The sequence below is a fragment of the Acomys minous genome, assembly GCF_964271855.1.
Source record: "Acomys minous genome assembly, chromosome: 4".
NCBI classification, from domain to species: domain Eukaryota; kingdom Metazoa; phylum Chordata; class Mammalia; order Rodentia; family Muridae; genus Acomys; species Acomys minous.
Window position 1 is genome coordinate 74,193,960 of NC_140486.1, and position 14,211 is coordinate 74,208,170.

General features: G+C 37.7%; 1 protein-coding gene across 2 annotated transcripts in view; it reads left to right on the plus strand.

Moving 5' to 3' along the window:
* The window catches only part of GULP1 (GULP PTB domain containing engulfment adaptor 1), a 266,886-nt gene that overhangs the window by 197,851 nt on the left and 54,824 nt on the right, over positions 1-14,211 (plus strand). For both annotated transcript variants that reach the window (XM_084780088.1, XM_084780089.1), the window contains exon 4: positions 5,374-5,445. In XM_084780088.1, coding sequence (XP_084636214.1) covers positions 5,374-5,445 — 72 coding nt within the window. The remainder of the gene's footprint in view (positions 1-5,373; positions 5,446-14,211) is intronic.

The following is a 14,211-nucleotide window of genomic DNA, read 5'->3' on the forward strand; positions in this document are numbered from 1 at the left end:
ATCCTTAGTTACATAATTGTTTTTAATTCTAACATATTTACTTTTTGTTTTCAACCTTCATTATTTCTCGAGTGATTTTTAAATATTTGAGCCAGCAAGCAAAGCAGTTTAAATGGCTCCATATTGATGAGCAAGACTGCTCTCTACTGGCAAAGAAGCAAATCTTAATACAAGCTTCAGAAAAAGTTCATTTTAAGTTATACTTGAAAATGAGAATGGAAATCTCCAACTTTCTCATTTTTTGTAAAGGGATTATTGTGACTATAATAAGATGAAGAGAAAAGGATAAGAGAAGGAACTCATTGAGGTCTCTGAAACCTTAAGTAATTGATAGTTATGAGTATTTGTAAATACTAATCAAATATGACATATGCTAATATAATCTTTGATAATTACATAAAATAAATATTCACTAGGAAACTTAATGTACATTTTCATACTTTCAAGTACAATAGACTATAGACGTAAAATGCTCATTTTTGTGCATCTGTAAGTTTTCTAATATATTGAACTGAGAGATGCATGCTTTTCATACTGTGTGTGGAATATTAAATTACACCTACAGATGTTCTGTATTCATGAAAGTCATTTTAAAAATATTAAAAAAGACATGATATAGTTTGTAAATTATGAGGGAAGTATATACCACATTTCCATACTTTTCAATAGAGACTAACAATGCACTGAACATTTCTTTCAGGTTGGTAAATTACACTAGATGGAACTTTATGTGGCCATCTTGAACTGTATTGCTAACTCTGGTTCTTTTGTTACCAGAGTTAGTGACATCACATTCTAATTTCTCTTGCCATTTTTTTCCTGAATATTTCCTTAAGTCCTTTGTAACAGTGGTTTCTTGGTTTCTTTGGAAACCAAGGTCATTGAAATCTCCATCCTTAAGTGAGCTCTCGCTCCCCACCCGCCTGTCTGCCTCCCTACATCCCATTCTAATGTAATACCTAGGAGAGTTTCTTCCAATCTCCAAACTTATACAAATAGTTATTAGAGTCTGCATCATTTTTAAAAGGGACTTTTAATACAAAAAATAGTGGATTTCTAGACGACCTCTCCAAAGGCACATAGTAAACTATTTACATCCTTCTCAGCAATCTCTTCTAGGTTTCCCTCTTCTGCTTTCATGTTGACTATGACTACTCTGTAGGACGTTTATTATTTTTTCTTTTACCACTGGTACATGGATGCTGAGCTAACTTGCATATTTTCAATCATCACAGTGCTGAGTTTATTCCTCTGGAACTTATAACTTTGATTCTGAGAATGTAGCCATTTTTTTTCTCCTGGTCTCTATTTCTAGAAACCTATGTGGTTTGATATTAGGTTTCCTAGTACACAGTTTCTCACATTTTCCAGGATTATGTGAAAGAGATACTGAACCCAGGGCCATGGTTCCCCATCCACAGTTTCTGAGTCAGTGGAATTAGTATTTTTATCAGTTTTTACTGACAGTGCTGATACTACTACTTCACGGAACAAATTTTGGTCTAGATTTCCCTAGACTAGTTTTCTAATTGTTAACTTTTACAACTTTTTATTTCCTTTTGTTGGCCTTCCTTCCATCAGATATCTGCTGATTCATATCTTTTTTTAGCTTGATTAATTTCATATTATCAGTGAATTCTTCTCCAAAGATTCTGTCTAAAACAGTGGGGTGGCGGGAAGCAACACAGATAGGCAATGGCACACAAGTGTGCTGTTGTCTGCAAGCCTGCACTTTCTCCTGCCCCTTCTCAAGAGGCATCCGAGTATTATCAGTCATCACTGTTTTTCCTACTGGAAGGCAACAGTGTAAGAGTTACTTTGTTGTTTTTGTTTTTGCTTCATTTTCTTTGCTAGTGCACCCCCAACTTCCATAATATGACTTGAAAATTATTAAAACATGGAATAGTATATTTTCCAGTTAGCATAATGTCATGTATTCACAAGATCACCTTGGACTTCCTGTGTGTTTGGAGTTGATTTTGAGTTTTGTGTGTGAGAAAAGATCTCACTATATAGATCTGGCTGGATATGTAAATCAAGCTATCCTTGAACTCACAAAGATACATCTGCCTTAGTGATGTTATTAAAGGAGTGTATCACCATGCCTATCTATTGGATCTTTTATTTTTCGGATTCAATACCTCTTGAATACTGGTATTACAGGCATAGTATGTTTTATGTGGTGCTGGAGATTGAACCCAGAGCTTCTTTGTGCTAGGTAAGCTCTCTATACCCTCAGGTTAGATAATCATTCTTGATGAAGCTCTTCAACCTTATTTTTCTATTATTCCTATTACTTCTCAAATTGTCCAAATCATATTTTATTAATTAATTAATTACTTTTTTCATTTTACATCCTGGTTGTAGCCTCCTCCCTCCCCTCCTTTTAGTCCTCCCTTCCCTCTTCCCCCGCCCCTGCCCTATTCTTCAGAAAAGGTGAGGACCCTTCCCATCCACCTCTGTTGATCAGTGTCTTCTTCTCCTGTGGCCTGGCAAGGCAGTCCTGCCAGGGGGAAGTGACCGAAAAACAGGCAACACAGTCCATATCAGGGCCAGCCTCCACCACCCTAACTACAAGAACCACATGAAGCCTGAGCTGCCGTTGGCTACATGGGCATAGGGGGCCTAAGTCCAGGCCATGCATGGTCCTAGGTTGGTGCTTCAGTCTCAGCAGGTCCCACTGGGCCCTCATTAGTTGGGGGAGAACATCAACCCACCCACAAAAACTTTGACCCAAAATTTACCTTGCCTACAAGACATGCCGGAATAAAGATGGAGCAGAGATTGACCAAATGTCCAACCAATGCCTGGCCCAACCAAAGACCCACCCTATGGAAGAGAGCCAACTATTAAGGATACTGTTCTTTGCTTGGAGACAGGAGTTTAGCAGATTTTTCCTCTGAGAGACTCCACATAGCAGTTGTTCAAAACAGATGCTGAGATTCACAGCCAAACATTGCAAGAATCATAGGGAGTCTTACGGACAACTCCTGCCAGGGAGAATTGACCAAAAGCAGGCAACAGAGTCCTTGTCTAGGACAGCCCCCACTGCCCTTACTAGAAAACCCACAGGAACCCGCCCATTGACTACATCTGTGTAGGGGGCCTAGATCCAAAGGGGGAAGGATAAAAGAACCCAGAGGTGACAGAAACTCCACAAGAAGACCAACAGAGCATAAATCATGTTAGTATTTGTGTGTGTTCTTGTTTTCTAAGTGATGTCTTCAAGTATTCTGTTTTTATTATGAATTAAATATACTGAACTTAAGGTTTGTCTTCGCTACTTTTCTATTACTGTGAAGAGACCAAGGCAACTCATAAAAGAAAAAGTTTACTTGGGGCTGGCTTACAATTTCAGAAGCTTAATGCATGACCGTCAAGGGAGGGAGCATGGTAGCAGGCAGAAGGTATGAGCACGGTGTTGAAATCGTCTCTCGGTGTTTACACACTGAGATAGTGACCAAGATGTAGACAGAGAACTAGGAGAGTCCTCTGCTGCTTTCTTGCTTCGCTTTTGTAAATCAGATGCTACTCTATCCCACTGGGTGATGCTGCTTGAACTCAAATGAGATTCCCTATCTCTGTTCATCCCCTTTGACTATACGCATGCAAACAGAGATGTGCCCTTCCCACCCCAAATTAGCCACCAAGGTGCACTTGAGTTAGATGGGGGTCTTCCCAGAGGATAGAAGTAAATAGAGAGAAAACTCCCATCTAACTCCAGTGCACCTTGATGGCTAATCTTTACCATTAACTCAATATACTTATAAAACACATTGCTATATTTTATCTGTATTTCAGTTGCTCTTTATGATGATTTTTACAATGATTGAAGAACAGTATTAGTATTTTAATTTAAAGAATAGTCAGAAAAAAACAGCATTCAGGGATTTATAACATTTCCACATGCTAAGTCTAGAGCATATTCTAGTACCCTACATGATGTTTAAGTTTCACAAGTAAAACATGGATGCATGTACATAAGTAGAATGTATTTAATTAGTAATTATGACTTTTAAAATTTGAAATGTAATAGTAATTGTAAGAAATAAAACGTTTTCAGTTATCAGTTCATCATCAACTTTGTGTGTATGTACTTGTATGTGTGTACACATGTATGCATCTGTATGTATATGTGTGTACATGTATAGATATGTATGTGTATGTGTTTGTAAGTATCTGCATATATTATGTGTGTATGCATACATGTGTGTGTAGTGTGTATGCTGGTTTTGAACTCCTTCTGTAGTCCAGATCGGCCTCTGATCCCTACCTCAATATTCCCAGTGCAGGGATTACAGGTAGGTGGCACTCTGCCAGGCTCTAAATGTATTTATTAAATATGTAATGTAAAGATGAGGTAAGTAGCAAGGTCCACATTCAGATGTCTTTTGGATAACCTCCATCAGGTCACTTAAATGCTATGGAAAATAGCATTAAGAGGGTCCTAGAGTAGTGAGGGGTATGAATTTACTTAGAATGTTCTGAAGGATGTCCATAATTTTCCCATATGTGTGTATTTGTATATAATAATACTTGTGGCTCATGTCAATTCTGCCAACGTATGACTATTACTCTCCCAAATTATCATCAGTTATTGTTATTGTCTGGCATTGACATGATATGCCCTTCTAGCTCAAGTTTTGTTTACCGGCAAAATACTCTTCTTTTCCCATTCTTGCTAATGATAGCTTAGTGGTGACTGTTTGTTAGTGACTTTGAAAAATTCAGAGATTTAAGAAAAGGAGTCTACCACGTGGATTAAGTGTGAACTAAAAAGATACTGTTAAATCTTTTGTTTTTCAACTCTTTATCCTTTGCCTGATCTGACATGGTGCTTTTAAACCTGGTGGCACCTTTAATGCAGCTCTGGAGTTCTAATATGTACGGACACAATGGCTCTGCTCCAGACATGTGAAATATGAGTTGTAACTAGCTAAAGGATGTCTAGCCTTTGAATTTAAACTGTCAAAGAATGACCATCAGTCCCAGTATATTCAGCCTTGAGAATGCGACTAATGATAACATGAATCCATTGTAATTAGCAAGACAGTAATTGGAGTTAGCATTTACTAAGCTTTAACTGTTGAGTTTAAGTTTGTCTCTTTGGGGCAGTGAAATAACTTCAGTTTTCTTTCTAGCGGGAATCTTCAAATAAAAAATTTAGGTAAAAAATATTTTTAAAAAACTTTTGAAAAATCAGAATGGTAAATTGTCAAATGATGTATTTTCATGTGTTATACACAAATTGAGTAAAAATTGCTCTACACAATTAGGATTTGAGCTTGAAGTTCTGCCTAGCTTTCTTTATGAAGGGTAGCAGCTCCAGGTGGTTCAGTGACCGGATTTAGTAAACCTGTGTCTCATGTTCAGTTTCTTGGCAGTACAGAAGTGGAGCAACCAAAGGGGACAGAAGTCGTGAGAGATGCTGTCAGGAAGCTGAAGGTAAGGCTATTTGACAGAAAACCTATAAGTAAACATTCTGTGGGGTCCCACGAAAATATCACTCACATCATGGAAGAATGTACTCATCAGCCATTTCTTTGCCTTATTCATTAGGTGATAATTGAGGCTGGCTTTTATCTGATAAACATTTCTTTTTTTTTTCAATTTTCTTAGCAAATATATTTTATTATGAACTTATTAACCTAGAGTACCTCACTTGTAACTCGACTAACCTAAACAATAGGAAAAGGAGATTAAAGAATACAATAATGAAACCGTAAGGATATCAGTTCCAAGGAATGAATCTCCTGGTGTAATCAGCAGGATTTCTTCCGCTGGAACCTGGAGTAACCAGAACCCAGAAACTCAGCAGGAGCCCAGAGCCCCAAAGCCTTCCCTAGAGCTATTCTCTTTAGGAGCATCTCGAAGTGGAACCATGAACAGTCAAAAACTATCCCAAGTCTCGAAAGGCCCTGCCTCTTGATTTTGGTCCATTTTTATACCTCCTCTGGGAAACATTTCTAATCACTAGTAGAGAGTTTATTTAAAGACTTCGAAGTTTGTGGCAGCACTTAAACTAGGATTCTGTTTAATTGTTTTAAAAATGGTCCAGATTCTGACTTGAGCCCAACCAGAATGCATCTTAAAAGAATAATGATGTTGGCAATATTTCTTTATACCTTAGGAATTCTTCATTCAACATCTCAAATATGAAACCAAAATGATTCTGTTTATTTTGACCAGCCAAAGATATATTTGAATTTAAACAGCTTCTAAAACTATCACTAATATATATGTATTTTGTGGAGTTTTATATGGCATATCTGTATATTTTCATATTTATAAATGAACTCTTATTGATGAACATAGTGGGCAGGAACAAGACAAGTAAAATGCATACTTAGTGAACAATAGTTTTTATTAAATGTGTATCTTTCAAAAATAATATAAATTTAATAAATAAAGTATATCGGTCAAAAAACCTTGTTTTTCAGGCAAGTATATGTAATAGGAGAGAACCCTGCACTAGTGAACATGAGTAAGGAAATGGTTTTTAATCTACGGTTGTCGTAATGTTTCTTCTATGTTGTATTTAAGGTCAGAAGCTATGATACAGAATATATTAATATTTACCCTTATTCTTCTTTTTGCTATCATATGGATATGACCAGAGGGTGGCACTGTGGCTCCACTAGAAATAGAAACTACCACATGTCCATGACCTCATTTTGATTTTCTGCTTATTTTTCTCAAACACATACATCCTGACTCTTTTAGTGCATATATAGTAATGTTACAGATTATTTTCTCATTTTACTAAAAATGTTATTTATACTTAGTCTTCCTTCAGAGTGTGCATTTTAAATGTATTGGCTTTGATGTTAGATAAGAATTAGAAATATAAGCACAGTACAGGGTGATGGGAATGTTAAAGAATTTTCAATAATGATGTTTTCACACCCCTAATCTCTATGGCATCTGCTTGTGCTTTAACAAAATTTCTCTAGAGACTTGGGTGTTCACTCTTTTGTGACTATAGAGAATTCATAATTTATAAATTGTAGTGTAATAATCTGTGTAAGAATGGAAATAGTTTCATATTCTGTTTTTGCCAAAACAACATGTTGTCATTTTTCTATTTCTTAATTATTCCATAGCCTGAAAGCAGTAAGTATCTAAACTGTGACACTATAAAACTTAGGACTGCTCTCATAATGAATTTCATTTTTAGAAGGGGTCTGTTTCACTACATTCAATACAAATACCAGTACTCAATATGTTTTCACAATTTCTTATGCCTGGATATGAATACACACTGGGACGTTGATCCTAACTCACCAGTATCTCTGAGACATAAGCAAGAGCAACATCTGGTCCCAGGTTGAAAGGCCCTCTCAAAGAAGCTCAATTCGAATGCATGACACTGCTTCAATGTAGTATAGCCTTTGGGAGTCACTGTCAACACATGTTAGTCAGCTTAGGCCTTCATCATTGGATTTCACTCTGTGCGGCAGAATTCTGACTTTTCATTTCAATCATTTTTCTTCAACTGACCAATTATTTAGAATTTAATTATAGATAAGCAGCATGACTACTGGGAATTATTTATCAACTTAAGTAGGAAAAACACAAAGTATTGTGGGACTACAAAATAATTTGAAGATCATATGATAGTATACATTAAGTGATACCCTTAAAATCCCACCAGGTAACTCCTATAGCTGATAAACACCTTCAGCAAAATTGTTGGATACAATATAATTTTTAAAAATTATTAGCTCTTCTGTATACAAAGGTATACAAAGACTAAAGAAAAAATCAGGTAAACAAATACCTTTCACAATAGCCTTAAATAATATAAAATATCGTGGGGTAATTCCCCAAGACCTGTATGATAAGAACTTCATGTCTTTGAGAAAGAAATTAAAGAAGATGGAAAGATCTCCAGTGCTCATGAATAAGTTGGATTAACATGGTAAAAATGACCATCCTTCCAAAAGCAATCTACATACTCCATGCAATTCCTATCAAAATGCCCACACAATTTTTATGGATCTGAAAAGGACAATTTTCAACTTCATATGTGGAAACAAAACCATGAACCATAAAAGGATACTACTGTGTGCATCATCATCACTTATTTCAAGTTGTACTACACAATATATTAATAAAAATGCACATTGTATTGTTATGAAAGTATACACATTCATCAATTGAAGTAGCACACATAACTCCACATACTTATGGACACCTGAATTTTTTTTTATAATGGTGACAGAAATACAAATTGGAAAAAAAAGACAGCATCTTCAACAATGGTGATGATACAACTAGAATGAAAATAAATTTATATATATTACCCTACACAAAACTCATGTCCAAATCTGTTAAATGCCTCATCATAAAACCATATACATTGAACCTGGTAGAAGCGAAAGTGGGGAATACCCTTGAATGCATTGGAACAGAAGATAACCTTCTGAATAGTCCACTGATAGCACAGACACTACTATCAACAATTAATAAATGGGACCTCATAAAACTCAAAAGCTTCTGTAAGGCAAAGGACACCATCAATAAGACAAAGCATCAGTTAACGAATGGGAAAAGTTTCTTTTTCATTTGTTTGTTTTGCTTTTTACCAACTCCACATTCAATAGAGATATCAAAAAAATCAAATTTAAAAAATGGGACATAAATCTAAACAGATTTCTCAATAGAGGGATCTCAAGTGACTGAGAAACATTTAAATAAATGTTCAACATTTAATCATCAAAGAAATGCAAATAAAAAACGACTCCACCTTGCATCTGTTAGAATGACTAAGATTGATAACACAAGAAACAGCTCTTGCTCTCCATGGTATGGAGCAAGGGGAACAATTTTCCATTTCTGGTGGGAGTGAAAACTTGTACAGCCACTATGGATATGAATGTGGCAGTTTGACAGGATGTTGAGAATCAGTCTACCTCAAGTTCTAGCTATGCCCATTATGCAAAGGATGCTCTATCCTACCACAAGTACACTTGCTCAACTATGTCCATTGTAGCTTTTTATTTATAATAACCAGAAACTGGAAAAACCTAGATGCCCTTCTACTGAAGAAGAGACAAAAATAAATGTGGCATATTCATGCAATGTCATATTACTTGGCTATTTAAAACATTGACATCACAAAATTTCCAGGCAATTGGATAGGACCAGAAAAATTAATATCCAGAGTAAGGTAACCCAAACATAGAAATACAGATATGGTATATATTCACTTAAAATTGGATATTAGCCATTAAATAAATTAAAACCAAGAGAGGTTTACTGGTGCATTTAAGGACCTTCCTGAAAGGAAGAAATAGAATAGATTTTATGGTGGCAGGTGGGAACAAGAGTGGGCGATCTGGTGGCAGGGAGAGCAGCATGGTATGGAGAGTTTGTGAGGAAAGAAGCTGGACTCGGGGGATAATCCGAGGGTGGTGTGAAAAACCTTCTGCAGTGGAAACTTTCTAGAATCTATGAAGGCAATTGTAACGAAAACCCTTTGTAATGGGGTGTATGGAATTTCAGCTAGCCATCTCTTATAGTCAGCCTAGTGGCTAGTCTGGGTGGCATTTAATTGAGTTTTGGTCAAGGGGGGTGTCTCATGAAATATCCCCAAAATCCAAGCTGTTGTTAAGGCAAAGGATTGCTCTCTCCAAACTAACATCGGAGCCCCATTGCTGAGGACAACAACCACACTGTTCATTGAACTTGGAAATGTCAAACTGGTACCGACATGGAGCCCTCCTCACCCCAACATTCTAGTCTCCTTGATAAGGGAAGGTACTCTGCAAGCTACTGAAAGACGTTTGACCTACAATCTCTGCATGCAAAATATGCTAGGGAAATTGGGGCACAGAACTTGTGGGGGTAGTAACCAATATCTGATTGACTTAAGGCCCACGCAAATGGAACCCATATGTGTGGCACTGCTTGGGTAACTAAGAAGCAAGAGTAGATAGCTCAGAGACCTAGGGTAAAACTAAACACCACTGTTATAAAAAAAAATCAATAAATGATTCCTAATGATATTCTTCTATACTGATAGATTAGTGCCTTATCTTGTCATTGTCAGAGAGCCTTCCTCTAGCAGCAGAACAGAACAGATGCAGAGACCGACATCAGATACTGTGAGGCAAGAAAGTCTAAGTTGGAGGTCGTCATCAAATCCCTCCCCTCAGGGCTCAGGGTATCCCTTGGAAGAGGAAGAGAAAGGTTGTAAGAGCCAGGGGTGATGCAGGACACCAGGGTAACAAGGCTCTCTGGTATTAACTAAACAAGGCAAGGCTCATACGAGCTCAGAGAGACTGAAGCAGCAAGCACCGAACCCACATGGGTCTACACCAGGTCCCTGGGTATATATTATAGTCCTTAACTTGATATTTTGATAGGAACACTCACTGTGAGAAAGAGCGAGCCTCTGACTCTTGTGCCTGCTTTTGGGACTCTTTTTCTCTTATTGGGTTGCTAAGTTCAATTTTGATATGATAGTTTTGCTTTCTTATTGTCTTTTATTTTGCCGTGTTTAATTGTTATCTTTTTGAAGCCTGTTCTTTTCTAATGAGAGATGGGAAGAGAGTAGATTTGGAGTGGAAGGGAGGTGGAGAGGAACTGGGAAGCATAGAGGGAGGGGAAACTATAATCAGGATATAGTATATGAGAAAAGAATCTATTTTCAATAATAGCAAAAATATATAAACATATATTTAATAATGGAGTTAGATTTCACTTTTCAAAATGTCCTTTAAGAGACAAAGGGAAATTTTGGGATAATGTCATCAGAACTCAATGCTCCTTAAATTTTCATTACAAGCAGTGAGTGTCTTATGTTTAACTGACTTTATAAGTTCAAGTAATACTTTATTTTTTCATCATTTTATAGGTATGGAGGCTGGGGTTTGGTCCTGTATTGTGCTAATGTGTAGATTCTGTCTGTTTCACACCTTTGGAAACTTTTTACTGGGTTGAATTATTGCATTCACGTGTCAATGATAGATCTTTTTATCTATGTAAGTCTATTAAGGAAGGAACTCACAATAAAAATTGAAGAAATTTGCAAACAAAGCTGTAAAATCACTTACATTAAAATAATAAATAAGGAAAACAATATATTCAAGGATAAGTGAGCATTACATTGTGCTCTCTCGTAACATTTCTGAATTATAAGTATTACTGAACACAGTTAAGAAGTCCACAGGTAGTCAGGTGGTGGTAGTTGCACACACTTTTAATCCATCACTCAGGAGGTATAGAAAGGTGGATCTCTGAGTTTGAGGCCAGCCTAGTCTACAGAGTGAGTTCTAGGACATCCAATGGTACAGTAGAGAAATCCTGCCTTGGACAAAAGAAGTTGTCCATGAGTAAGAAAATCCAAGAGAATTAATACAAGAGCATGCCAAGTCTTTCCAGCAGTGAGCTTAACTTTTAGAAGAAAAGCAGAGAGACAGTAATTATCAAACTGTTGAAGATATAAATTAACCCTAGAGACAAGACTTTTGCAACATATTTTCAGCAATGATGTCACAAGACTGATGGAAGCTTTGTTATACATGAAACACCAATAGAAAATGTTTTTCAAATGTAGCAAATATGATGTTAAAGGGTGATGTCCATTGTGTGCTGATGCAAATGCAGCTTCCAGTCTGCTCTTGCAAGTCCATTTCATGACTGAAGTGCAGAAGGGAGTTTGAGCTGGGTTCTTTTAGCACTGTTTAATTCTTCCTCATCTGCTCGTCCTCCTGGAACTCCCTGTTCTCCAGCCTTTCTCCTCTCTCTTTCTCCCCTCCTGTATGTATGTATGTGTATAAAACATTAACATTCCTTTCTTTGTTTCCTCCACTCTTTTTTTTTCTTTCTCCACAGGAAGTTTAATATTACTGGCTGGTTTGTAGCAAATACTGGCTACATTTTCATAAAATACAAAGTTACACAATCCTTGTCAGAGGTCACAGGAATTGTTGTTTCCAGATGGTGAAAAAGCCCTGGAAGGCACTGAGCTTTTGTCCTTTGGAAAACAGACTATGGAGAAATAGGACTGACATGGTCCTAGGTCATGGTAGCTTTTCTCGGGTGGCCTTCAGAAGGTGCAGAGCAACTAAAGGTTTTTTAAGCCTTCAAAAAATAATAAACCTCAAAATTGCTTAATTATGCTAAGTCAAAAGGATAGTACGATTGGAAAAGAACATTAGTGCACTTTCTTTGATGGAGAACTGGAATAATTTTTCATTTGCATGGAAGCAAAATATGTTTCTTAAAGACATAAAAGTATTTGGCACACGTTGGATGTCATAAGCACACTGTAAGACTTTTAGAGACAAAAGAAAAATAACTAAGCAGCTTATGTTCATAGGAATGTAGGAAAGAATAGGCTGAAAAATAATGCCATCCCAAATGGGATAAAAGAAACGACACCAGCTGGGATTCGAAGGCAGATGCTTCAAGGCACTCCTGTAGGCATTAATTATGTTCCTCTCTGTGGCAGTGCGAAGGCATGAAATAGGAAGACTTTGAACACTCTGCCCTGGGACCAACTATACCATTGGTGCTCACATCTGCCCTAAATTAGTGTGACTTGCACAATGCAAATAAATAGGACACAAAAGCCTTGGAGCCCCGCCCGACCTCACATCTGATCCCTTTGAATCAAGTTCAGAGGACTTTCCATATGTTGAAAATGAGTTGTAGAAACCCTCGGAGGGAGGGAGAAATCCTTATACTTTAAAAGTTTCCCTCTTTTTCTTCTTTTAAAAAGACATATGGAGGGAAAGAGACTAATAATGAAAACAGGGAGTCAGAGGGGCTGCCAGACAGAAATCAGACACTCAATGCACTGTGGATTAAGGGAAGGTATTCTCTTGTTAAAGATTCAGAAACATATCTTTTATTTTTCCCCCCACTAGATCTGTCGAAGCTGGAGTGAGATAAGCAGAAATGTCCTCTGTCTAAGAGCAGAACCACTCTGATTTCCTTTTAAACTTTTCACAGACCCTAACCGATGTGCACATGTGTTTCTAATGGGTGGAAAGACAGGCCACTGGAGCTATGAAAGTAGCTCTAGCTCTTAGCTTTGGTTTAGATATATATATGTCCTTTGGTGTCATCTTTGTTGGTTTGCCTGATAGAACAGTACACAGTTAGGTGGGTGTTGAGCTATGGCAACATTGCACACTCAACAGCAGATAAACAAATTCTGAAAACATATTAAAAGAAAATTATCTTAAAGTGAATTAATCTCTTCTTATGCTTTTCTTACTGGCTGGTATGCATTTAGCCTTTTAAATTTCATGTCAAAAATGCATAAAAATCAAGTTACTTTTAAAATGTATTTATTCAGTTGGCATCCTGGTCTCTCCTTTCCTCACACTCTCATCCTCTCTCTCTCTCCCCCATCCTCTCTCTCCCATTCCTTAATAAAAGGGGGAACTGCCCCCTAACAACCCAGCCACCCAGCCTGGCTCATTAAGTCACATCAGGACTGAATATGTCCTCTTCCACTCTGGCCTGACAAGGCAGTACCATCAGGGGGAAGTGACCAGAAAGGGGGCAACAGAGTCCATGTGAGACAGTCCCTGCTTCCCATATGAGAGGTCCTACCTGAAGCCTGAGCTGCCTATTGGCTACACCTTTGAAGGGGGGCGCCTAGGTCCAGTCTATGCAAGGTCCTTGGTTGCTGCATCAGTCTCAGCAAGCACCTCTGGGGCCCTGGTTAGTTGGCTCGGTTGGTCTTCTTGTCAAGCTTTTGTTACCTCCACATCCTTTTCTTCTTCCCTCCATTTTTCCACAAGACTTCCTACTCACATCACCCAATGTTTGCCTGTGAGTATCAACATCTGTTTTGAAGCACTGCTGTGTATATCCTCTCAGAAGATCACTCTGATAGGCTCCTGCCTGAAAGCATAGCAGAGTATCCTTAGTCGTGTTAGGGGTTGGCTCTCTCCTATGGTGTGTGTCCTGGATTACGCTAGGCATTGGTTCGACATTCCCTCAATATCCGTTCCATCTGCTCTTTATTTATCCCTGCACATCTTGTAGCCAGGATAAAATTTGGGTCAAAGATTTTTGTGGGTGTGTTGGTGTGCCCCTCCCTCTACTACCAGACTTGTCTAGTTAGAAGGTGCCCTCTTCATTCTTTATAGCCCCTGCTACTAGGAGTCTCTGCTAGAGTCCTCCTCATAACCTCCCTGAAGCCTATCCTGACTTAAGTCTCCAGCTTGTCAGAGAGATGAGCCTGCA